The sequence below is a fragment of the Diceros bicornis genome, chromosome 5 (genome assembly GCF_020826845.1).
Source record: "Diceros bicornis minor isolate mBicDic1 chromosome 5, mDicBic1.mat.cur, whole genome shotgun sequence".
NCBI classification, from domain to species: domain Eukaryota; kingdom Metazoa; phylum Chordata; class Mammalia; order Perissodactyla; family Rhinocerotidae; genus Diceros; species Diceros bicornis.
In genome coordinates, this window is record NC_080744.1 from 86551802 (window position 1) to 86579661 (window position 27860).

At 39.1% G+C, this 27860-nt stretch overlaps 1 protein-coding gene across 5 annotated transcripts in view; it reads right to left on the reverse strand.

Annotated features, from left to right (window-relative positions):
* The window catches only part of MCTP2 (multiple C2 and transmembrane domain containing 2), a 240164-nt gene that overhangs the window by 124138 nt on the left and 88166 nt on the right, over positions 1-27860 (reverse strand). For 4 of the 5 annotated variants that reach the window (XM_058542374.1, XM_058542370.1, XM_058542373.1 and 1 more), the window contains 6 exons: positions 24283-24425; positions 23419-23495; positions 22768-22879; positions 18921-18956; positions 6879-7043; positions 4586-4716 (listed from right to left, as the gene is read on the reverse strand). In XM_058542374.1, the coding sequence (XP_058398357.1) occupies positions 4586-4716; positions 6879-7043; positions 18921-18956; positions 22768-22879; positions 23419-23495; positions 24283-24425 (664 nt within the window). Of the gene's footprint in view, positions 1-4585; positions 4717-6878; positions 7044-18920; positions 18957-22767; positions 22880-23418; positions 23496-24282; positions 24426-27860 lie in introns of those variants that run through there. The other variant, XM_058542375.1, reaches the window with a different exon arrangement.

The window sequence follows — 27860 nt, forward strand, 5'->3', positions numbered from 1 at the left end:
AGGATCCACATCTGTATCATTCTCCACTGAATCCTCAGCACTTTGCAGGCTGTCTGATACACAATGTGCTCTGATTTGTTGAACAAAATGATCAAACAAACAAAAGAATGCCAGTGGCATAATGAAACTCAAAGGCAAAACATCCAAATTATAAAGGCTCTTTTTTATGTTAATTCACTAAATCCTTTGCAGTCTCTACTCTCTCTCCTGTATAAGAAAGGAATGAAAATAAATATATTTACTAGGTGCCTCCCAGATTGAAAAGTCCATGGTTCTATTCACCTGAAGAAAACAAGGACTCTATTTTTTTTTCCCCTCTGCAACAGGCATATATTAAAGCTCTCCTCTCCAGCCCACAGGCAGTTAATGTGCTGATTTAGCATTGTTTCTGACCTCCTGTTCTTGTCTTTCTCCATTAATCCCACAGCATTTTAATGTTTTAATTCAACACATAATTTTACCATATCAGTCAGCCAAACCTGCTCAAGTTTCACTTGCCATGATAGCTTTTAACCTCTTATTCATTACCATAATTCTATGTTTTATATTACAGACTGGTCAGCTTTTAACTTAAATGCAAGGGGCAGAAAAGAGTGCTATAGTCTTAAAAGCTGTAAATCTCAGAGGCTAAGGAAGGGGGTGAACAGGAAGAAAACGGCGAATGTGTCAAGCCCGGCTGTAAAAGCAGATCAACGACATGGGGTGCAATTTGTCCAGAGGAATTTCCCAGCCCTGATTCTCCACTGCACTAATAAACTGGTTGAATGTCAGAGCCACCACACGGGATAGAGGACTGACTCTGAGGCAGCCCAGTTAAAACAGGCTTGTGGACTCTCGTTCTTAACTTCTTCAAACTAAGTTAAGTCTAGAATATTCTATAAGTTAATCTCTAGAATCACTCTGAAATGTAAAATATATTTTAAGAAAATGATATGATTATTTTGAAATGGCACAGGTTTACAATGGGATAACCTATATTTATATGCTTGCCATTTTGTTTAAAAGTTGGAGCAGGTTAAACTTAGCTTTATTTCTTACTCCCTCTAAAAGTTCACTGTCTCTGGACCATTGATCGACTCCAGGATCAGAAACTGTTTTTTTTTTTCCCTTGCCCATGAATAAACACTTAAGTTGGTGGGCACCAGGCTTCAGGGGGCATTGGATCTGCTCGAGCACCTTCCTCCCACCAGCTCATCTTCCTCGGGAGTTCCCTGTGGCTCAGTGGAAGCTCACAGATGGACCACGACACAAGGGGACTTCAGAAAGCTCCACCTGACTCAGGGGAGCCTGGAGGAGGCTGGCTGCCAGGCAGGGCCATATTTTAACCATCACCAAGCTAGCAACCCACCAATGACAACGTGATTTCTCTTAACATAACCGATCACTACTCCAGCTTTTTGTCTACAGCTACAAAACCCAGCATCGTTCAAGCTAATCTACACCACTCAATCCTTCGAGTCAATGAACGTCCTTCCACTATATCCTCAAAGATATACACTGCTCACTTCTACAAAAAATGTCTATACTGTTTTGAACAAGCAAAACTATGCTGAATTTGACTAGTCATGGTTCATTACTTAAATTGCATAATTTTAGTTGCAAATGTTGTAGGGATATATAATTACTATACATAAAAATCTCAAAATTAATAGTCATAATGTCTACTATTTGAGTGCTAAAAAAGACCTAAGTATCAAATAGACATTGTTGCTGACAGTCATGATGACCCTGCAAGTTGGCCAGTGACCCCATAACACAGATAGAGAGCCAGATTTCACCAGCAAATTTACTGCCCAAGGTCACACAGCGAGCAAACGGTGTGGTTACCAGCGACCCCGGAATGTGCAACTCAAAGGCTGGTGTTTCTTCTCTCATTCTCTGAGAATTTCCTCAGAGAAGCCAAGTAGAGCTGTAAATTACCAGCATCAAGGTGTTATCCAAAAACAAGATAGGAGACAGGCCTTAGGAAACAGTTATGACTCACTCACAGCGTCAAGAGCCTCCTACTGCATTAAGGTATTTTCCTACAGCTGGGAGATAAATAACTGAGCCTTAGAACTGCAACAACAAGGAAAATGAAATGAGAAAGAAATAAGTGAAAACTTTAAAATGAGAAGGAACAGTAAGTAACAGGGCTGTGACATACATGTGCCAACACAATCTCTCCTTTAACTCTGAGAAGCACCGTATTTTTTAGCGTAGGTTTCCCCCAACCTGGAAGTTCTTTGCAGGGTAATGCCGTGTAGCCAGCTCCCAAGACATACTTTTGTTATCTTTTGTACCTCAGGAGAGGAAAAAGGAAAAGGATACCAAAAAAATCCTTTAAATCCATGCAGAGGAAGGACAGAATGGCCACTGGGGCAGGTATATGTCTAAGTCACAAACAGGAAATAGCTAAAATAATAAATGAATACCAAAATGACAAAACATGGAATAAAAGGGACAGCTTAAATTATTTTTTGTGTCTGTAAAGAAACACTACTCATTTGGAAAAGCGTTTCCTATTATGTGAAGGCCGCATGACAGCACCATGACATGTGGAATGAAAGGGCATTATGCTTTGCACCTACTAAAAGAACAGGTCGGCCATTCATCACCGGAGGCTCTAGTTCCCACCATTCAGATAATGCTCTGGGACACAGAGTTCTCTGCATTTGCACATTAATATAACTTATCCTTGCTCCACGGGCTAGCACAAAGTGTCTGATCCTCCCACCATGGGTGTGGGCAGGGCACTGGTATGGCACAGTGGTGACAAGTGTCGGAGGCAATGAGAAGTGTCTGAGGTGTCTCAGTCACCCTGTGTAGGTGGAGGAGGGAGAGACAAGACCAGACTAGTATCTGACAGGCGATATCTGTGAAACGCTTGACCACAGGAAGGCCTCCTGCTTGAGCTGGAGAGTGTGGCATGACCTAGTTTGCTCTCGGAAAGCACAAATCTAGCCTGGGAGATTGCCAACGAAGCAATGACTGCTACTTGCTAGATAGCCATAGAGTTGGGGATGAGGGGGCCATGCAAAGCAATACAACCAGAGCTATGACACATGGAGGATAGAGTGCTGAGGTTTTAACTGGTGGCAGTGCTGCTCTACTCAGGGGTGTCTGGACATGCGTGATGGAATGTGGATGTGCTGTGTGTGTATGTGTGTTTATTTTCCACGCAAACATTGGGGAAAGTTACTGGCATCAGGGGGGTGAGAGCCACGTTTGCTAAACATCCTGCAACATCCCAGACAGTCCCATGCAACAGGGTCCCTCTGTTGAGAAACACTGGAGGAATGTTCCATGAGTACCAAACTCTCCACCCACCTATCTCAGGATGAGCCACTGACGTGGGAAGGGTGATGCCAGCAAGAAGAGCTAACACCGCGCCAGACACTGTGCTAAGTATTTTACGTAGAAAAAGCACTGCACGAGGTATTGGGTTAGCTGGGTCTCATCCCATTTCTGCCTCTAAATTCCTTGCTGATGAAAAACACGTCACCTCCCTGGGCCTCTACATTTCCTCCTCTGTAAAATGAAGGGGTTTTATACCAGATGAGCGTTTTCAATCTTTAGTTTTCAGCAATAAACTCTCCCCTCAAATGGAACCCCAAGAGAGAGCACAGCTGAGATGCTCTGGCCCCAGGGGAGAGGTTTTAGGAGACCCCCCCATTCTCCAAGGAGTGACCCCAAGGCACCTCCCTGACCCCAGGGTTCCAGAGAACTTGGTTTGAAAAAGACGACAAACAGCTGTTGAGGGTCATTTAAACACTTATGTTCTAAATTTAAGGTTTGTATAAAAATTGTATGTGTATGGGATGAACAAAAGGCAGAAAGAACTTGGTCTTTGAAAACACAGAATTTTGACCCAGCACTCGCTGCTCTGAAGTCCATGGCCAAGTCGTTTGTAAACCTCTTGCACTCCATGTCCTCATCTATACAATGAGAAACATGCTGCTAACTTTCAGGGCTATTCGAAAGATCAGAGATGATATATGCATTTCCCTCACGCTCACTATGGGCCAGCATAATCTCATGTAACTCTATTCTTACAACAGCCCTATAAGGAAGCCATAACACTCACAGTACTGTTCGTTATGTATGGGTGAGTCCCTCAATTAAGCTGCGAAGGTCCAAAGTAAAGAAACGAAAGAAAACAGATCTGGCCTTAATAGATGTCATTACGGTTTGCCACAAAGTTCATCAAGGACACTGAAAATTCTCCATCATTTTGGGACACCTAGCTTTATATTCTTACTAAATTAGATGGTATTTCACTAAGTACCAAAACCAAAAGTATAGGGTATATCGGAAATTTATATAAACATTTCCCAAAGAGTCTGAGGTGGTACATTATCTTTCTCAGAGAATTCCTGATGCATACTGTTTTCCTCTGTTTTGATCAAAACTAAATGACATTTACCAATTAAAAAAAAAAAGATTAGGGTTCAGCTTCTGTATGGCTCCCTGGGGTGGGGACATGAGGTTTTACTCCAAGCCCAGACAGGTAAAGACAGTCTCTCAGCCCAGCCTCAGGCAGAGACAAGCTCTGCATAGTACCACCCCCCCGCAGCCCCCAGTTTAGAAAGCAGAGCAGACTCACGTGCCCAGACACTCCTCGTGCTTTTTGCTGTCCTTTCCCCACACTTCAATGTCCAAAATGCCCATCCTGTCAGAGAAGTAGTGAAAGTCAAACTGTTCCCGCCACTGCGGATTTGCACTCTTACACAGTGTCTAGAAAACATGCAGTTATAATATTTATTTTCTTAAAATGCCATTCATTGCTACAGCAGCTACACATTCATTTCATTTCTACACTGCAGGAGATCACGATGTGCCTCTCCCTTACAAAGTTCAACTTTCCTTTTTGGAATGAAAGAGACTTCGAGGTTTCGTGAATTGCAAAACATCACTAGTCCTTTAGCTCACGGCCAGATTCAATCATTTATCCACCAAGTTAGAAAGAATACCATTACCCCACAAGAAACCGTAAATTATATTTATATATGACATATCTCAATAGACATTTTACAGTTGTTCTCTCTTACAGAAGTTATTACTATTAGTTAATCAAATGCAAGTAACATTTTTATTGGCACACCCATTCAGTGCTGGCTTAAGAACTATATAAATTAACAGTTTGGGGTCTTAATTAACATCTGTCAGATGCATTACATGAGAAACCCATAACTTGTACATTGCTGCCTATTTTTAAATCTGAGTTTACTGAATCCAGGCACTAGAGTGACAGAAAGACTAGGAAATCTCACTGCAGCCGAACTTAAAAATTAATAAGCATGGTTTGAAACATCCACAAGTGTTTCTGTGTTCTCCAAAAGTGATTTCAAACTGCTTATGTGTTTGATTCATTGGCAAGACTTTCATTTTTGTTTTATTTATGCAGAGATTCAATTTGTGAATAAAAAGTGAGCAAAAATGCTGGCCACTGAGTATCAGGCTCGAAGGGCACAGCCTCAACTATGAAATCCTGGCGCCAATCACTCCTGCACGGGAAAAGGGACCACTCAGACCTCAGCTGTGGCCCACCTCACGTAACATCACTTAAGCTGTTTGTCACATTGGGCTTACTCTAACAAATCACAGAATTTAGAAACCACAAAGAAAAAAAAAAACCTATTAGACCACAAATTAAATGCAATACTCCCCAAAGGGGAATGTAGGAGATATTGGCCTAATTCTATACTTCACCTTAGTCCAAAACGCTAAGTGCGCTTAGTGATGAATAATTTTTCTATAAATCCTTAGCCTGACCCTGGCTGGCTAAAGGAATCTTAGTGGAGAGATGTGGTTACCTTGGATACACTCGCTGTGAAGCACAGCCTGAACTACCTGGTTAAAATAATTATCTGCGTATTTCTGCCGTAAGTCGCCCTCAGTTTTTCACATTTCTTATAAACGATTCTTCGATGTGAGCGTCGATTCTCTACTCATTGTGCTGGAGTAAATGATGTTAATATTTGATTCTGCACTGAAAACTGTGCCGCAGAGACAACTTCTTATCTCTCTAAAGCATTTTCCAAGTTGTCTGCATCTGTTATATTCTCTACTCTGAAAAGCCTGAGCTGCAAATATCCTCAGGTCTATTTTCAAAATCTTCCATTGTTTGTTTTTTCTGTGTGGCTTTTGACAAGTGACTTAACTTTTAAGTACCCTAGTTCCCTCAATCCTAAAACATAGGAAATATTCTTGTCTGACAGTTATGTAAAACTAATTAATTACCATGGTTTGGAGACTATGGTTTTTGAAATAAAAACCACACCAAATTTCTAAGACTAAAAATTAAATGGAATTTGGATCAGCAGAGTAAGATGATTGATTTTTAAAGACAGCTAAAAATTCCATTACTTTTGTTCAAAACAAACCACTTTTAATACTTTTGATAGTTTATTTCTTAAAAATCACAGCAAAAAAACCAGTAGCACTAGATGTCTATTTTTGGTGTTAATACTAACAAGAGAAAGCAAAGAGTAAATAATTTTTAAAATATTTTAGTTATCTCAAATATTTTAATCCAAATATAATATGTTACTTTATTTTTGTAGGATTTTGAAAACATTTAGTTATCCTTTTCCCGCATTGTGTGAAACATCGTTTGCTTATTTTCAAAATGAAAATAAATTATGCATTCAAATCTATTTTAATGTTTTCTCTAGCTCTAGTTACTATACTAAAATAAATTATACTAAGCAATCAAATGCCCATATTAATTGACTACATCTATACAATTATTTTGTTTTCTGGGATGCTCCTAATATAATCAGGAGGATTAAAAATAAATTACTTTTATTTTTGTGAAACATAGAGTGAGAAAACATTGTTTCAGTTTTTTTCATTCTTAAAGATATTTTTCTCCTTAAGGAATTGACAGAACTTACCTTACTTTTATACCTCTGATCTCCCAGTTTTAACTGGACAAACATCTCTGTCATGCTTCCTCCTGAGACATTCTTCCCTTCCAACAAAGTTATACTTATAATCCCGTTCCAGAGTTGGTTCTTTTTCAAGGACTCTGAGAGCCGTAGGTTGCGTATCAGAGAGGACTAATACAAAAAATAAAGATGACATATCAACTTGCTGATAATTCTTGAGTGTGAATTTGGTGATCCCAGGAATTCCAGCTTTCAATATTTGGTTATAAATAGCACTCTCTGCCTGGTGAAAGCATTATTATTCTTCATTGGTTTTGCAAACCTGCAATCACAGTTACCCGATTTCCTTCCTAAGCATTGGACGTGTAACAATATAGCGAAGGATGGATATGAGCAACACTTGCATTTGGCACTGGCCTGTACTCCCACCCAGACACGCTCTTTGGTAGGAATCCTTCAACTGGGCCTTGGCTATTTTAATAGTGGGAAAGGAAGAAAGGCATTCTGGGAAACAGAGATATAAGAATAAGGCATTGCTTTGCAGGGAAACAAAATACCTCTGGGCATTTAAAAATAATGGTTTTGAATTTTGGTTTGCATTATCCTTCACACTTGAATCTGCCCCCACTTCCCTTTATTCCTTGGGCTCCTACTGAAACGCCCAGCACCACAGTGAGATTCACAACTCCAGATACAGCCTTATAATCAGCTAGCCAGTCAAATGAGCTTTGCAGATCTGGGGGGAGGGGAAGGATGTACAAAGTACATAGCACAGTGCCTGAAACCCAGTAGGGGTTCAGTAACTGTTAACTTATTTTTTTTCCTTTTCTAAATCATATTACTCACGCACACTCACACACATCTTAAACAGAATATAGACAAAGGCCAACATCTCCTATTATTAAATTATAAAGAGGACAGGCACATCTTTTTTTTTTTTTTTTTTTTTTTTGTGAGGGACATCAGCCCTGAGCTAACATCCGTGCTAATCCTTCTCTTTTTGCTGAGGAAGACCAGCTTTGAGCTAACATCTATTGCCAATCCTCCTCCTTTTTTTTTTTTTTTCCCCCAAAGCCTCAGTAGATAGTTGTATGTCATAGTTGCACATCCTTCTAGTTGCTGTATGTGGGACGCGGCCTCAGCGCGCGCCCGGGATCCGAACCCAGGCCGCCAGTAGCGGAGCGCACGCACTTAACCACTAAGCCACGGGGCGGGCCTGAGGACAAGCACATCTTATTTTTAATTTCCATTATGTAAATTTTCAAACATACACAATGATAGAATAGTATAATAATTCTCCATGTACTTATTCACCAGATTCAATATTTTGCCAATTTTATTTCATCTATCCCTTCACTATTTTTTTCTGGCTGAAATATGTGAAAGCAAAATACATATTTGTTTTTACATAAGCACCATGCCATGATCACACTCAACAAAAGTAACCATAATTCCCTAATACTGTTAAATACCCAGCACACATTCATGTTTCCCTGAAGGTTTCAACAATGTCTTTTTATGGTTAGTTTATCTGAGTGAGGATCCCCACATGATCCACACACTGCATTTAGTTGGTGGAGTTCATTTATGTTCTCCATTCAGTAAGTGAAATGGCACAAGCATGGACTGCTTTATTTGAAAGTAGAAATAAATGGACTGAAGAATGTAAATGGCGTTGAGTATCATAGCAAAGCAATGAATTTCTAACACTATATATTCATTCCTGTCATCTGCTCAATATATCTTTGAGATCATTTAGACACCAATTTGCTCGGACACCAGTCACAATTTATCACAACAAATGGTGTGTCAGTACCATATTAATTATATACCAGCTTACCTCACCCAACACACGTCGCTCCACCACTCTTAATAAATGACGCAACAATGCCACACCAAGCATTCGGCTGATCATTTTAGGGTTGACTGTACCTTAAGCAAAATACACTTAAGGAAATCTATACTCTCAAACTTCATATTTGTGTTACTTTTCTCTTGAAATGCACACACACACACACACACACACACACACACACACTCACACACAGGGATTTTGGAGATGCTGAGACAGAACAGGGAAAGCAGATGGGAAAAGAATTAATTTAAAAAAAAAAAAAAACACCTCTCCTCTGGAGAACATGAACAATTCTTTCTTAGCTTCTATTTACAGTTGGGTTGTGGATAGAATACATTCAATAATGAAGGTTTACGAAATAAAGTTAAGCAATTTTATATTTGTTAAAAACAACACACACCATCACAATTTATAGATAAACAGACACATAAATATATATGTTTATGTGTTTATATGTGTGCATAAAGATGTAGATACACAATACATTTTATAGCTTATTAAGTATACGGGCTGAAAACTTCTTTCTTTAAAAAGAAAATGAGATTTTGATTCATACATCCTGCTGCAATTTCCTTTTTTATTTTTTTCTCCTTAAAGTTTGACTTGCCAACCAACAAGCTAAAGCATGACCTGTCCCATGGCCATGCTTCAAAGTTCCGACAGATATATTCCTCCCTAAACACTGCAACTATTTCAAAATCCTCTTTATAAAGAAGGGAGTAATGTCCACAAGGGATCAAAGGGCATCCTACAGTCTGGCAATTGCCTAAGAAAAATGGCAGTGCTTCCATGAAATATGCCCTAAAATAATTTTGCGGCTTGGTATGTCCTAATTTCAAATTGGATGTTTATCTTGGAAAGGCTTCTATCTAACTTGTCCATAAAACAGCCCCACTTAGCTCTATGAGCTCTGTGAAAATGGAATCCAAAGCTGGTTATTAAGGGGGCCTAGAGATAGGTTCCATATGGCGGAACAGCATGGGAGGGCGAAGCGAAGGCCTACATCAGGCGAGGCTTGGCTGGAGCTCCTGATCTATCCACGGACACTCGTTGCATTACACCACAACATCTGGATTATTGCTTGTAATGTCCCTGGGAAATATCCACTTTCCATCAAAGCCTTTATCTATCACAGTCGGACTTTGAACATTTTAGTATTTAACGCAGTCATGTTTGATGTGATGGACCCGCTCTTTGCTGTTCAAGATTTCTTTTTTCCTTACTAAAGGGAGGGTAGGAAAAGAGAAGTATTTATTGCAGAGTTCACAGATAGAAAAGAACAGAAGACCTTTATTCCACTTATTTCATCCTAAATATTTCTGCAAAATCCACTATAAGGTTATGTCCAAATAAAGTTTCACCTGCGAGCAACAGATTCTGGGGTATGTGTATGTGCTTTAAAGAAGTTTCCTAATTACTTTAACATTTCTCTTCCAGCCTTGAGACTTGTGATGAGGCTTAAGAGCAGAGTCTGTGGTTTGGGGCAGCATCTGGGCCATCCTGCGTGTCTTCTGATGCAGAGCTGGGCTCTCAAAATCTTTTGTCCTCTTTGAACACTCCCTTTCTCCCTACAATAAATCGACTCCTCTGCACTCACTCTGTTAGCTCAATAGCTCAGGTTTTCATGTCTGTGCCTGAGCCTATAAGTGAAATTTGTCATCTTAATGCAGCTTGGAATGTGAAAGGAGAGAAGGAAATGACCCATCAAAGGAGAAGGCCACCCCACCTGAGCTGAAACAAACACTGGGAGAGAGAGCAAAGTTTCTGGGTCTTGACCCTAATCTCTCAGCAGACATAATGGATAAAATATAGTACATCAGGGTTTTGTTATTTTTCTCCTTCCTCCCAAAGGGTCAGAACCTTTTACTATTTCTCTGTTGATTCATTCATAGGCTCTCTCTTCCTTACCCTCAGCCCACCAAATCCACACCCATTCTTCTAAACAGAAAGACTGACTTCCACCTAAAACCCACAAGTGAGTTATTGCTAGAGAAAACAAGGTGTGATATTTAACTTAGAAACATATTGACTTTCATAAAAATGAAACAGCTTCAAAAACACTAATTTACTTCTGCGTCTTGAAAATCCCACAGACAAGGAAGGAAGGGAAGAAAGGGAGAGAGATTCAAAGCATAAGCTGTGGAACTCCTGCTCACTTCCAACAGGTGGAGAATTCTCAAGAGTTTTTGATCTAGTAAAAGACTCTCAAAACAGTGAAGAGATTATCATTCCTGGGACACATAAAATGGAATACAGCTTGGCAACATGCATTATTTGAGGATTTTGGCCAAGTGGCATGCTGGGAAGACAGCGATGTGGACTCCAGTATCCCGTTTCCTTGGCGTGGCTGCAAAGGAAAACCCAGGGATGATGGACATGTCAGCTCAGTGCCTCTTATCTGTCCCAAGCCAGGAAGAGCGGCAGAAAGGTCAGGAGTAAAGAAAGATCCTGAAAAGAAGGCATGGAGTCCAAGAGCTGGGGCCGCAGCCTGCGGTCATCAAAAGTAATGTTATATTTAGCTGTGCCACAGTCCAGAACTGACTATGCTGACCAATGCCATGGGGTAATTATTCAAAGTACTCCCCTGGGTGTACAAAATACCAAAAAATAAAAAAGGATGAAAATTAAAAAGACGGGAAGTGAAAAAAGTTTTTCACCAGATTTTTCTAGCAGGGCATACCTACTAGGTCCTCAGATACTTTTTATATCATCTCAGTTACAGAAGTATAAAAATATGTATTCCAATGTTGCCAATGCATCTTATTTTGACTCTCATTAATTATTTTTCCTAAGTCATTGTGAGAAAGTAGGCAGTCAATGGAAACAAATGCATGAAAAAAACACTAACTCTGTAGGCAAAATAAATAGTAAAGCAAGATTCCAAACTATGTTGGCACCACTAAGAAAAGCTAAGGGAGAACATTCGGTCTATAAAAGGTTTCCCTGAAATATTCCTTTCAAGCTTTTTCAACATGTAAAACTACTGCTCATTGTCAACAGCTTTTATAGCATGACATGAGAAGATCCATACATTCATGCAACATGCTCCCAGAAAAGCTCCTCTCAGCAGCTCCTTATATCATCTGAAGGGAATCCTGAGGCATAAATCCTCCTGGAACTACACAGAAATCCTTGCATAAGGATAGAAAGAAAGCCTTTTAAATTTCCCACATGGACATGGACATGGAAGATGAGATTTATATTTGTAGACAAAAACTATATCACAGCCCCAAGGATGTGAATGACCTGTGTGTACAAAGACATTAGCTATAAAAATTTTATATTAAATTTGAATGTTTTGATTATGTGGAGATATCATCGTTCAATTTTGGACTTTATTAAAAATAAAAATTAGATTAAGAGAAAATTTTTTAAAAATTCATAAAGTCTATAAATACCCAATGACTCTCAGGGTTTAGGACCCAGGGAAGAGAAATACTTCTAATGCATTTACTACTTACTACTATTTTAAAAAATAAAAGAAAAAAAATGAATGCCATGTGATGCCATGTGATTCAACAGGATTTGCTCTTACACCTTGACTTCTGGAAGCTCACAGTTAAATGTTGTGCTCATATACAATAATATTCTTCATCTAGTATTTCTTGATTCATTGTGTCATCCTACTGGCCTTCACTTGTGTGTCCCATATTTCTGTGTCTCTCTTTCACTTCAAATACTCCAAGAGCAGGGCCAGCCCGGCAGCGTAGTGGTTACGTTCGGCGCCCTGTGCTTCAACGGCCCAGGTTCACAGGTTTGGATCCTGGGCACAGACCTACACCACTCATCAAGCCATGCTGTGGTGGTGTCCCACATACAAAATAGAGGAAGACTGGCACAGAGGCTAGCTCAGGGACAGTCTTCCTCACCAAAAAAAAAAAAAAAACCCACACTTGAAGGACACCCTGTCCAGGACTGCAACTACACAGGCCAGTGAGGCACTCACTCTCAGGCTTCTGCAAGGGCAGGGCTGGCCCCTGAGGCTGAGTGTCTTCTGATGTTTTGCACTCTGGGCACCTCGCTTGCCTCACCCCAATCCCAGCCTTACCTGAGATTTAGCAGCACTGGCTACTGGCCTACAAGGCCTGCCCTTCTTCCCTCTCTAGCTTCATCTCACACCCCTCCCAGCATCCCACATCATACCCTAGAGTCCACACCAGTGGACTCAAACATGAATGGGTGTCAGAATCACCTGGAAGCCTTGCTAAAAGATTGCTGGGCCCCATCCCCAGAGTTTCTGATTCAAGAGGTCTGAAATGGGGGCCAAGAATTTGCATTTCTAACAATTTCCAGGTGATGCTCATGCTGCTCATCCAGGGGATCCATTTTGAAAACCAAATTGTTTGGATCCCAATAATAAATAGGTTGGAGTGCTGACCATGCACATTATCTTATACTAATTCACTTCCTCCTCCTTCTCATTTGGTAGGATTCATTCCGGTCTTCTTTCTCTGAAAGCTTTCTCTGTCCCCAGCACTCAAACACCTCACCCACCTGCAAGGCGAGGACAAGGGTCTAACTGTACCTTCTGAACATCCCCACCTCTGTACTCTCATCTCTCCTACTAACTCATCAGTTCTAACGGCCAAGTCTTATCCATCTTCAAATTCCCAGGACAGTATTCCTGCCAATATAGTAGGTGCTCAGTGAGAGGTTTTTGGCCAAAACTGTTCTAATATCACTGATAGGAGCGATTTGATGAAAACTCAGGTTTGAGAGTTCCAATAAACTCATGGCCTTCCCTGAGCATGACTGAGGCCCCAAGAAATGAGGGAAGCCTCCAGAGGTCATTTTGCCCAGGGTAACGCTGACCTAGACTTCATAACAAGGCAGCAGAAGCATTGGGGTTAGGATTTTCAGCAGTGGGCCCGTGCAGTGCCATTTCTAGACAGATCAATAGATAGACAGGCAGATACAGACAGACATATAGACAGACAGACAAATAAATGAGATAGATTAGATTAGATATATAGATAGATACAGACAGATATATAGACAGACAAATAAATTAGGTAGATTAAATGAGATACATAAACAGAGAGAGATAGATAGGCATATAGATATATAGATATATACAGCTGTTTTGGGTATGCAATTTTCCAATCCTTTGAGTTTAACCAAGAAAATAAAAAGCTAAAAAGTGTTACTATGGGTGGGCATATGAGTTCAGTTAAGAATGTATGAAAATGAAAAAGAACAAAACAAACAAAAAGTACTCTATTGATTGGGAGAGTGTGGCAGGCACAATACTCTCCCTTTGGTTGAAAATGGACCACACTTCTGGCAAAAGGCTTTTGCTTGTACTACTTCCTGGGCCTACACAGAAGCGAGGGATGTGAGTTCTAATAGAGAAAGAGGTGCAGTGACACAGGGCACCGACCGATCAAGTAGGAAGAGAGGCGTCCGTGCCAGTTTGAACAGCTCTTTCTCAACCCAAAACTATACAGCTAGACAAAACAATCGTCTAAACTTCCTCCTGGTTCTCCCCTGGGCTCTGGTCACAGAGCAGGTCATGACAGACAGGTAGAGAGAGAGAGAGAGAGAGCAAGAGCTTCCTTCCCACTTCTCTGACTGTCCTCTTACAATTTAAGTTCCCCCACATTAAACTAGCCTTGTGGCAAGACACCTGCCAGAAACTAAGCATGCTAAAACCATGCTTTGCGAGCCACCAGAGTCCGAGCCCTTAGCAAAATCATAAAGCCTCTAAACAGGACTGTCTGCCAAGTGCTTCACCCTGCACTGAGGTCTTAAGTGAACCAGTGTTCAGAAGCAAAATTGATATCGTCAACCTGTAGGACCGAGTCAAAGGCAAAAGGAGAACTGTAATAACATTGGCCAAGACTTCTCAGATTCCACTCATCTGGTCAGGCAGCTAACCCAGAGTCGGTCACCCCAGGACGGGAGGATATCGGAGGGCTCAGAACTGAAAGAGGTGCCACATCATGCCACAGCAAGATAGCACGCCCCACCAAATATTCACAACACCCAACCAATACCCTGTCACACGGGCTGCTGTGCCATGAGTCTGGGGTCTGCAGACTTCAAAAAGCCAAAGTGGAAAAACAAGCAGAGCAAGGAGGGGCTGGTCCACACAATAGGACAGCTCTCGGGGTTCAAGGCCAACCTAAGGAAAACATTGCTCCCGATTCCGCCTTTCTGAGAGGCTGACTGCCTGCTGTATGTCCTAGATGTCAGGGAGATAGAAACAGAGGGACAGACAGAGCAGGAGGAAAAAAGAGAAAGTGGAAAAGGAGAAAGAAGACAAGGAAGGGCATGACCTAAATACATGCACAGCCCTCACCATGTAATTCATGATTCTTACAAAGAATGCCACTAAAGAAACTATCAAAAAGAGCCAAAAGCAGGGCCGGCCCCGTGGCGTAGCAGTTAAGTGCTCACGCTCCGCTGCTGACGGCCCGGGTTCGGATCCCGGGCGCGCACCAATGCACTGCTTCTCCGGCCATGCTGTGGCAGCGTCCCATATAAAGTGGAGGAAGATGTTAGCTCAGGGCCGATCTTCCTCACACACAAAAAAAAAAGAGCCAAAAGCAAGGGCTTAGCCTCTATATTTTGTTTCAGAATCCACCAGGAAAAGAAAACCATTCCAGGTATTGAAAACAGAGGGATCTATAATGCAGACAACTGGTTTCACAGGTGAGGGAATTGCTGAGAGACCAAACAGAGAATACAGAGAAAAACCTAAGGAAAGCAAGAGTATGAAGCTGCTAAAACTCTTAGGCTAGAGTAGAGGACAGCAAACTTCTCATGTAAAGGTCCAGACAGTATTTAGGACTGTGGCCCATAAGGTCTCTGTTCCAACTACTCTACTCTGCCACTGTCAGCCAGAGACAATTTATACACGAATGTGTGTGGCTATGTTCCAATAAAGCTTTATTTGCAAAAACAGACAAAGAGCTGGATTTTGCCCTCAGGTGAAGTTCGACAACCCCTGGGCTACAGAGACAAAAACAGTAAATACTGGGGTCAGGATCACCTGACAGAAGCTGAAACCACAGCAGGGCGGACTAATGGAAGATGCAAAATGCAGTGCGTGTCTGAGACACCATGGGAGCGAAGGAGAGGGGAGAAACAGCCTGGCTTCTCCCTTGTCCTGCCCTGTAGTGTCCTGCCAAGTCCACTCATGGTATAAAGCCAGCTGGAGGCCACCTGAGAGGGGGACCTAGAAAATGTATCCTGCAGTGATCAGCCCCTGTAATAACAGAGAGGAACACAGAAAAAATAATACGAGGCCAAATAGGCAAAAAATTGGCACCACTAGTCAACTAATTCCATACAGAAAAAAATATCACACTAGTATGCGATGTGTCTCACCTTAGATCACTGACATATAAATGCATGAAACAGTGGGTCACATGAGGGTGATGTAAGAATATACACTTATCTCACTGCAAATTCATCTAAAGTAAGGGAAATCCATAACTAAAGGGGTACTGTGGTCAACCAGAGGACCTGTACAGACACAAATGAAAGTAGGGGTGTGTGTGTGCGCACACAGAATTTCTGAATACAATCAGTGATTCATCAATTCCAGGTTTTATCACTGCGTTTTTTTCCCATTAGACTATTTGATATAAGAGAAGTAATTCTGTTAATTTTCTATCTCTATAACTATTACATACATTAGAAAGGCAGAAGGAAGGTTTGGAAATAGATCTGTTTACAGCAAAGATTATGTATAATAAGTATCCAAAAAGAACTATCTGATTCAGGCCCTACTCAATTAAATTCTCAATGCTCATTTTAAAATGCTCATCAGAAGGTAAACAAAAGCTTTTGGATGAAACCAAAATCTATTTTTAAAGGCAATCTCTACATATTTACTGTATTAAAATCCAGGTCAGTATAGTAAGGAAGCACTTTAGAAGAAGGTCCACAAAGACTGTGCCATTCTAGACCCCTTTGAATGATGCAAAATTATAAAGGTATGGGTTTAAGAAGCAATTATCTAAACAAAGTTAAGTTACTATAACAATGAGATTGAGGTGAAAAAGTCAATGACATCTTATAGGTAATACTTTTCTTAGGACCAGTAAAATTTTAGACACTCATAGCTAAGTAATCTTCTTTATGTCAAACTTCTGTTACCTAACTTTTAAATATAATATGGAAATCCTAAAAAAGAAGCTTATGGTTTAAAAATACCAAGATAGGTTGATCAGGGTATTTTAACTACTTTTACAGAGGGTTAATCACAGCGTCTATAGATTTTCCACGTGACTCATTTCCATAAGCCATATTAGAAACTCTCTCACTTTTCTCTCCAAACCTGCGAACCCTAGCAAAAAGTCAACCCAACAATTGAAATTATTCAACAATATATAAACTGCATCTCTCATATAAGATCACAAATAGCTTTCAATGAGCTCTATTCATGTAAGGTTTGATTAAACATAGGTACTAGGTTTGGGCATTTATTAAGTCTCTGAGCCCAGTGCACTTAAGTCAAAATTCTAGAAACTACCATGATAGGGAAAAAAGAAGACAGCAGCTTAGCAGTAAGACACAACTCCACAATATAGATATAAATACTGCTCTCCAGGATCCTCTGTTCCTTTCATATTTTTGATATCTTTATCCAGGCCGTCAACATTTTTTCTCTCCCTCTTCATGCCTTTGGCCATTCTTCTATAACCTTGCCTGTCCTCCCTGGACTCCAATATTCCCCAAGCTCACAATTTTTCTTTCTAGCCTTTATGTTCTTCCACAAACTGCCAGCGCTCTTCCACAGGCCGGAGCTCCCTAACTAAAGATGGTTATTGATGTACAGTACCAGTGTTTTAGTGCAGCAGCAGAATCAATAAACGAGAAAATACTGCTTTGTCAGGTTTCACCAAAGCATGCTGGGAAACTTTACTGCTTCAGACGGTTACAGAAACTCTTAATATGGGAGACTGAGAGCTGGGCTCCCTTCTGTGGCAAGAAATGATGTTCTTCTACCCTCTAGTGACTATAAAGGAATAAGACAAAAGTTGGAGGAATTTTTGAGACAGCCTCACATTTTATTTATTGTCTCTCAATTTTATTTCTAAAAAGAACCAGAGTCTTGGAAACCAAGTGAACTGGTAGGATAATAAGACAACTTATCGTGGTCATTTTTAAAGTGTTCAAAATGCAAAGGATATACATTTTAGTAAGAGTCAGAACTTTGATTCCTTTGTATTTTAAAAAGCAAGGTTTGGAAAGTCTGCCTTTCTTCCAAAACGCCTTAGGGCTAGTCAGGTTACGAATCTTGTTCTCTCTCTCTTTCAAACATACACACACGCTCTTATACGCTGACAAAATCTTGGTTTCAATCTCCTTATTTTACAGAGAAGTAAACAACTGAAGTATCATGAAGTTAGAAATTAGAGCTGGCATATATTTGTGCACATATGTGTGTGTGTAAATAAATGCACATACAGAGATTGTCAACGAATCCTCCCCTCCATCCACACACACATCACGGTCACCTCCGCGTTGGTCATTTCTCTTTAAAAAGTAGCAGAGCTGCTTAATTAAGTTAAAAATATTCTTTTGGTTTTGTTTGCTTTATTTTTACACTAATTCTGACATTTAGCTACTTAGTTTACAATGTGCTAATTTAATAACCGGATAAATTAATAATGCATTCCTACCTTGGTACTCCTCTACTTTTTACAAACTGGAAAACAGTGCACAATTGCTTAAAAAGATACTAACAATGTAAAAAATCAACAGTATTTCATGAAGAAATCTTTTAACTAACTCACCAAAAAAGTAATAAATGGTAAAATAAAAGTAATATAAAAGAGATTTATAAAATACACCGTATATTCCTCTCAATTACTCTTTTTATTGCCCCTATAACACCAAAGCTAGTTTCCATCTAATGGTAAATAACTTCCTAAAGGACTAAATCTAACTGCACTACACTCCAAATAATCCAAGCTTAATGAAGTGTAACATTCTAATGTGGCCAGTACATATAAAATGTCACCACCAAACCAAGTATAAGTTCAAACATCTGGCTGTGCCCTTATTAAATGAAATTTTAAAAGGGAGGTTGTTTCCTTCCTATTCATAACAGCAGTAAGAGGAAAAGGAGGTTGTTAGATGCAAAGGTTGGATAATATCAATCATGTACATATCTGTGTTTGCTACAAAGGGGAACTTTTTAGTAAACGATGTAAAGAAAAGAAAACAGCTATATTTACCTTGCTGGCACTTAAACGCTTCCGATTTGACCAACGCTAAGGATTGTGTCCGTTGAATGGTGAAAAGGAGCAAAATGAAAGAAAAATAGAATCGTTAATGATATAATTATTATATTAGTTAGATGGTACAGACTACATTCAAACAACTAACACCCAAGTTCTGAGGTTACAGAGAAATCATGTTTGAGCAAGAAAATAGTTAGAAAAATCACATTTCTGTGGTTGTGTTACATCGTTTTCTCACAGTATTCAATAATGAAAACACAAGGACATATAAATATTGCTCAGTCCTTAGAAGTACATTTATGCTGTTAATTGCCTTAAAACACTATAATTTTACCTCTAAAAGCAAAGTGAAAAGGCAGATTTCTCCTACTTGAAATATTCAGAAAGGATTAAGAAAATGTTTAAGAAATTTAAGGACAATGTTAGTTCATGTTTAGGTTTCCATAGTTTTAGATACTAGAAAAATAACTCCATTTACCTCCACTGATTAAATCTCAATATTCAAAATAATAGGAAAAAAAATCTGAGTCATTCCTGCACAATTAAGAAAAATAGGCTAATACGGCACTGAGCAAGGGAAGAAAAAAGTTTCTGAACAGCAAGTAACTTCACTGCTGTTCTCTTTTGATCTCTCATTTGTCATGCTAAGGCTGCTGAAATTCGTCTACAATTAAAATTCTCTCCTAGCAAAATCCTCTCATTACTCCTGTCACCGTCCAGTACTGCGAAGCTGTACTTTGGCTGGTTAACCAGCTAACTGGACGTTAAAACTTGGACAAATTTGGAAGATGATGATTCAATTATGAATCTAATCGAGCAGACCACATTTACTATTATACTTAAGGAAAAAATACCTTTAGGCAAATGACCTATCCACTTTGCCAATATGTCTTCCCAACAAATTATAAAACAGAAAATAAACAGTCTTTGCAGGAAATCCACTTACAATTCAGTGACCAGCAACTGGAAACATTGGTACAGAAATTACTTGAAAATATTCTTCACTAAAAACACTTCCCTTGGTGAAATTGTGAGTTTAACATTTAGCACAGGACAGAGTTACAGATATCACAATCTGAGTATTAATATCAGTTCTTTTTGTATTTTCTCAACAACATATTGATAAATATTTTCACCCAAAACAACCACTCAAATTAATTACCATCTTATAGGTACACATGGCTTTTTAGGGCCCTTTGACACGTAACTCATTTTATTTTTATAACAATCATAAAAGGTAAACAAAATAGATAAGGAAATTAATGGAAAATGAATATTTCCGTCTGCTTACTACAATACTAAGAGCTACCATATATCGAGTGCCTACCCCATGACAAGCACTATAGTTGATAATTTCAATCTTCACAATCCTGTAAAATACTCTTTTTTATCCCCATTTCACACATGAGGAAATTGTAGCTGAGAGAGGTTAAGTAATTCTGTGAATTTGACCTGATAATGTAACTTCTCAAAACTAGAAAGTAGTGCAGCTGGGATTCGAACCCAGGCAGTCTGATGACAGAGCCCATAATTCTAACCACAATCCTATTTTTGCCAAGAAAAGGAAACAGATGGCAGGTTTGTCAGCCCTCCAGCCAGTCCCTGACCTTCTAACTGTACCATGCCCATATACACTCACATCTCTGGACGAGACGGTCAATTCACGGACATTTTGCGAAGAAATCTGCGTACAAAACTGAGACTTCAAACTGAAATCTCTCCACCAGACTTTAAATTAAAATGGAAATTTATAAACACATTATTCCCAATCAAATTATCGACTGTCTTCCCAGTGGTGCGTGTTAATTATTCCTATTTAAAAACCCAACATAAGGATGTCTTTAAATATTAACTTAAACTCAATGAAAAGAACAAACGCTTTCTGATATCTACTCTATCCGCAGGGCCCCTGATATGCACCCTAAGTTGAAGAACCACACATGACCCAGGATACATTATTCCTCGCTCAGGTACACTTTGATCAAGTATATAAACAGAAAAATACAACTACCAGTCAGAACAAATGAGAGCAGGCAGGTTTTTCTATATTATAATACTCCATAAAACATATATAAAATAAATATATTGTCCACTAGACCTCCGCCAGACAAGCAAAGAACAAAGAAAATGAGACAGCACACACAGCTACTCTTAGGACTCGGAAAAGATATTCTCTGTCATGTTTTATAAAAACAAACTTAAGCTGCTTCTAGTATTAATTGCTCTGCAATTTGAAATAAATTTTAACTAAAACAGCATTACTTGAAAACTCCAAATTTTGGCAATATTTAAATATATTTTAAGTGCCAATGTTACTGCCAAACACAATCCAATATACTACAGAAAAATTCACAAGGGGAATAAATATGCAGCTAGTATGCAGCTTAGATATGCAGCTGTTTTCATGAGGAAATTATCCAACTTTATAAACCTCACTTAAATACGTAAGAAATTTTCAGAACATGTCAGCTGGCAATCCCTCAACCATGTGGCAAATGATACTTATTTACAGTGCATGTTATTTTAACCTGGCATCGGCTCAAGGAACTGGTTACCTACTGTGCGTATTGATACTGCAATACTGTCGAGACTAAGAGAAGCCAAGGAAAATCCCTCCTTCACTAAGTTGGAGAGGAAAAAAAAGTTTATTTTCAACACCAATTCAAGACATTTTAACATCAAAATACCCGCTTTATTGAGGTCTCAAGTTTTAACAGTCCCACTTCTTAAAAAATTAATAAATGGAGTTTTTTTCCAGTTATTGTCAAGTAAATGCTCATAAGTAAAGAATTCAAATTAAAAATAGCAACAATTTAGTTGACCCTCTGGCAACTGAAAAGTCATTGTGCAGTTTTCCCACTTCTTGAAGCTATTTTCTGTGAGTTTACCAGTAACTTGGTCATGATTTTCATCATGAAAATAAATTACAACTAAAAGAAAAGGTGATGTCAACATCAAGAATATTCTCATCAACCCCACTGACTCAATTCAAGAAGTATTATTGGAAGCCTAATTATAAACAGGCTTCAGATTTTCATACCAGATTCTAAACATGCTTAAATTCTAACATCTTAGTCCTTTTCTAAGTAGGTATTTTAGTTGGCTTTAAGAATACCTTTCAAATAACATAATCAAAGATACTTTTGTTCTTATTTTAATTCTTGGAATTATAAGGCATAATCCCTAAATATAAAATAAGATTATGATTTATATTCACGTATTTGCTCATAAGAACACAGTCCCTATCATATCCTCACAAAATCCAATGCTTTTTTGATGTTATAGACATCTTCAACAAGTAGTGCATTAACTAGAAATTTCCATGTAATAGATCAGAGAATATTAAAATCTATATCTTCCCAAAAGTACTTTCAATAGATTGGTAGCTTAAAAAAAAAGAAGAAGAAACCGAAATGCTGCAAATGTATACATGATCACCTTAATAATATACAATGCAATAATTAAATCCTGGGAACTGCTTTTCATAATTGAATAATGCCTAAATCATCTAGTACCTAAGAAAATAGCAAATGGAAAACTTAACACCTAGTAAAAGTATATTTCAGATAATGTTACAAGCAAACCATAAGCAGTATATACATTTTAATAAAAGCAATACTATCCACATTCCTAGCCAAAACAGAGATAATGCCTTAATGGATTTTCTTTCCAGAGTTCCAAAAGAAAGGATTATACAACCACAGATAGGTACTTTAAGTTTCTATAAAACTATTTGTTTCCTCCAAAAAATAATTACAAAACTATCAGTCATCTGGGAGTCCAGTAACCAAAGCACAATTGCAGTGAAGGATTTACAAAAGAACAAAAAGCCCACACTTACATGTCTCTTGAAATCACCCTGTTTTACTACTAGGTTCAAATTTAACACAATCACTCCCATGTCATCTTCTAAACTGTTTGGATCTTCCAATTTTAAAATGTGTTCAGTCGTTCTACAAGCAAAAAGCAACAAAAAAGGTTAGCACTTATTGGCAGTACTATAGAGTCTTATAATGCATCAGGAGTTTATGGTAAAAGTCTCCGACCTCCGAATAAGCGTCAGACACAAGTTAAAAAAACACCAAATTCAGTGAAAATAAACCAACCATCTTCAGGGTAGAGAAAGTGTTGGGTATTGCCTAATTCAACAGTTGGTTAACTGATTCTTCTCCCCTATGGCCCAAATAAAATGTAAATACTTGTTTTAATTTTAAGTTAGGTAGGTTAATGAACCTGAATATTAACAATTGAAAGTATAAAATTCAATACACCTTTTAGAACACATGGAAGATTTAATATCTTCCATATTAGTCAACTCGAATACATGTGGGAGCTAAAAAGCAAAAATCATAGAAAAACTTACATTTTAATGCCCTCTTTCCTTTACTCAGATTTGTTTTTCTGTTATTTGATATACACAAATACCATTTAACATTATCTTGAATTCCCTCTAAAATTCACTAAGAACAATTGGAAGGTAAAAACACAATACCTGTTAAGCTCAAGATCACTGAGAATGACAAATGCAGAACCCATAAAATCAGATGTAGTTAAATCTCGATCATATACCTACAAAGAGGGAGGAGGGAAGTAACACACATTAATACGGTAAACCAGGTGAGTTTATCAAATTATTAATGAATGCAATAGGCTGAGAATTTTGAATTCAGTCTTCTAGATCTAAAAATAATTTGTACAGTACAGTAAAAGAAGAATTTAGCCACGCCAATGGGGAGAACAAAATTATTCAAACTTGCCCATTTTGCCTACCACAGCCAAAACAACACCACAAAATACTTTTAAGGCAGTATTCACATGCATTAAAATGTTATGCACAATGGACCACTCTCTGTAGTTTAAACGGTCTCTCATTAAAATTTAGTATTTTTCACGGTGAGCAGATCTGCCAATTAAATAGAAATTTGCTAAATATTCTATAGCAATCCCATCCTGCACTCAACTCATGCAGTTTTAACCCAGATGTTAGAGCAATTGATACTTACAACCGGTAGCTTAAAGCTCTATTAAGTATAAAGTTATTCCTAATGAGAAAGGCCGTAGTACTCGTCGCCACGGCACTAGCAGTAATAATTCTTTCACATTCAGTAAGTTTAAATACAGTCAATGGAGATATTATTTTAAGTCTGATTTTTTTGTAGAGTATATATCATTGATCTGAGGAAAAAACATACAGTTTCAACAAAGGGTAAAAACAATTCCTTCCATACTAATATTTTAACCCAGTGCTTAAGAATAATAAAAGAATTTTTGGGAAGCTGACTTCTAAGAGGGCAAAGATTGCAGAGAAATAAATGTTTTTAATAAAAGAGCAGATGTGAAAGCCACCTGTGATTACCTTCACACGTAGCTTTTGGTCAAGGCTTTGTATTGGTAATACAACTATTTCATCCCAAACTGGATTCAAGTTCTTATATATGACTTTACTTTTGTACAGTGTCTTCCCATTCAGCTTAAATTTCACATAGGGATCGCTTGTGCCTTTAAAAGAAAAAGAGAGCAAGACAGGTTTTAAAAATATATGTAAAAGCCTAGTGTCTCCATTAAGTAAAGATTCTTTCCACACTCCCTAAGGCTCAAAGCATTTCACTGAGCACACTCAGAACAAACGTCTCCCTATGCAGAGACTGAAGGCCCCAGAGGTGGAGAGGAGAGAAATGAAACAATTTGGGGTAAATGACTGATTCTTCTTTGCTTTTAGTGGTAGAATATAAATGGGCTCCTTGAGCTGTTTCTGTTTTGTTTCATTGTGGGTACGTCATCACTATACCACAAAAATTCAAGAAATAAAATCCACCGGCACCAGCCAACAGTGTCAGGAGTCCTGGGGAGAAGTCTGCCCCTCCTAAGAATGGCAGTGAGTCAGTGAAAAGAGAAAGAAACTGCGTTCCAACATTTGGCCAGATGGCTGACTCAACAGAACCCTGTACTTTAGAATATTATCATAATAAATAAATCAATCTCTGGAACCACTAGCTCAAAAGATGGGGTGACAGAGCTAAGACTGGAACTGGGGGCATAGAGATTAAATCGACAAAGTTGCCATTCTTCGCTGCCTCCGGCACCTGCAGCAAAGCATCGGACATTGTTTCCCCCGGCCAGCTGAACTCGGCATCAGCCAGGCCCTCAGCTGGCCTTGGGGCGACACCCCTGACCCGCCCAGATTCTCCTGGGGAGCTTCAAAACAGACGCCAAAAAGAATGAATAATGTCCCTCCAGCCGCTATATCCAAAGCAGAAAGAAGGGCTGATGACGGACGCTCCTTCAGACTTTTCAGATCAATGAGAAAAAACAAGCTCATAAACGTAATATACGAATTATGCGTTGTGCATGTGTTTTACACGCATGCAAGTGTGATCACACTTGGGACATACTTGTGCATTAATACGGAGTGAAGGATGAATAAAGAAGGCACAGACGAATGAATGATCAATGAGGGGATAAATGAAGGTCAGCTGATGATGCCAGAAGGAAAGAAAAAGATCTCATATAGGCAGCTATGACATTACAATTAATTGTGGAACTTAGAACTATGAATAAGTGCACAAAGACCAACAGTCTGTTTTGTTCACTAATATATCCCAGGTGTCTTGGACGGTGCCCAGCATAGGCCCCCACATATGTATTGACATGAATTCCTGATATTAAAGACAAGCCCATATAGTCTAAGAATATCACATCAGAAATTAACTAGGCTACTCTGTCACAAACATTTACCAAATTGTTAATACTCATCATTAATTACTTCAATTTTTTTTCCTGATTTTGTTTCCATTTAGTTGCAGTATTAAAAATTACTGAAAATGGATGCAATACATTTCCCAACTATTTTAGCTGAAAGTAACATCACTATAGAGCAAGATAACATACATCATTTAAAAGTCTTAATAGATGAACCAAGGTATATAATTTTGGTAAGTTAGCCTCCCAGTACTGTGAGGCTACTAACTTTAAAATAAAGAAATTAAACTAAAAATATGCATACATATGTCTTCAACTCTCACATTTTAAGTTTGGCAACACAGGGGCAGAAGCCCAGCAGTCTTGATTTTAAACGTGGACGCACACACACACACACACACACACACACACACGCGCGCGCACACAACCACGTGGAGCTGCAGTTCCGAGCAGGATAGTAGAAATGAATGCATTCGCAGCCATTCAGTGCAATACTCACTAGCGAGTGAGCAATCCACCCCCCCCCTTTTATAGTACAAGAGAACACCTCTTGCAAGTCAGACTTGAACAATCATTCTGATATATATATATAAAAAAAGTAGGCGAAAAACTATAATAAAAAGAGGGCTTTAATTAAATGAAATCGCCACTCTGGGATCAGGCCTTCATGCTTGTCAGCGTACTCTCAAAATAAACATCTCAAAACTCGGCCTCGGTGGTGTCACTTTCTCACAGGCAAAGCGTACTGGGTAATCCCCAGGCATCTTGACAGCTACATAATGTTCAAACTGTTTCACGGGTGAACGGCGGCAGTTGTGTGAAAGAAAATATTAATGTCTGGAATTAATAGAAAAAGGGACCAGGGTTTACAAAGCCAAACAAGGAAAGAGGGTGTCAAGTTAGTGCAGCGTTAATTGTTAGGGAAAACCTGAGAAAGCGGGGAGCACACTGTGATTTTTCTCTCCGAGCCTAAGTGTCTCACTGTCAGGGAAGTGACATCTCAACTAGGCAGGTTCTGAAAAGGGGTCGGCTGCTCAGGAATGCAACTCTCAGATTATACAAATGACGAGATGACACCTGAATGGGTGGACTTTAACCTTTTTCACTGAGAGTTTCATAAACAATGAGGCTCTTTGGAATAAAGAGGTAGGGTGGTACTTCGGGAGGGGAATGAAGCTAGGAGGCCAGAGACGGTTCTTCCATCCTGGGGCTGCCTTCATCCTGGGGCTGCCACCAGTTCCATGCAAGACCCCATGGAGTCACACAACCTCAAATTTAGAATATCAAGGCATTAAGCATCAACGGCTGGAGTTTCCTGCTCCATTCAAAATACGCTGTGGTCCTGTGTATGCCGAGAGAGATGAACAGCCACTCACTGGTCCTCCAAAAATGTTGCACCAATTTACACTCCCGACAACATGTGTGCCAGTTCTTATTTCTGCTCATACTCAATGACTCTATGGACTGTCAAGTCTCCCTTGGTCTGTACCTGTCAGGCCTGCTAAGATCGCTCACATGCCACAAACACTTACGGGTCACTTCGGTGCATGGCTCAGTGTTAGGCACCGTGGGGTGTTACCAAAGAAAATCGATCCCAGATCCTTTTCTTCAGCACCTGGCGGGCAGCAGGCACACAGTAAACATAAGGCAAGGTCCAAGAGGTAAGTGTCAAAATAGAATTGAACTTGGGGGTTATGCTAATTCACAGGCAGGAGAGATTAGCTCTAGCTGGAGCACTGGTGGAGGCTGAAATAAAGGAGATGGGAATTGAAATATGGGTGGATCTTAATATGCAGAGAAGGACTGAGGTCATTCATTAGGAGGAATTGGCACTGCCGGTGAGAGGGGAAGGAGACTAAAATGACTCGATTTGTGTAGTGCCAAGCAAGCATTTCAATTTATCCAGAAATTAAGGGGAAAAAAATATAATGAGAAATAAAGTTTAAAAGGCAGGTTTTTGAGTCTGAGGCTGAAGTCCCCTAAAATAACAAAATGATTTTAGTTTTGTTCCGTAAGAAATATAGGGTGGTTTTGTTTTTCCTGTTCTCTCTCATTTTTATGTTTTAACAAATGTAAGACATGCACACAACTCTGAAAGGTATGAAATGAAAAGTAAAATCTCTACCCTCAACTGTTCCTCATTCCCATTCCTCAAATATACCAGTTTCCTGGGTGTTTTACAGGAAAAAATACAAGAATTGTTTTTAACTCGAAGGTAATCATATTATTTGCACT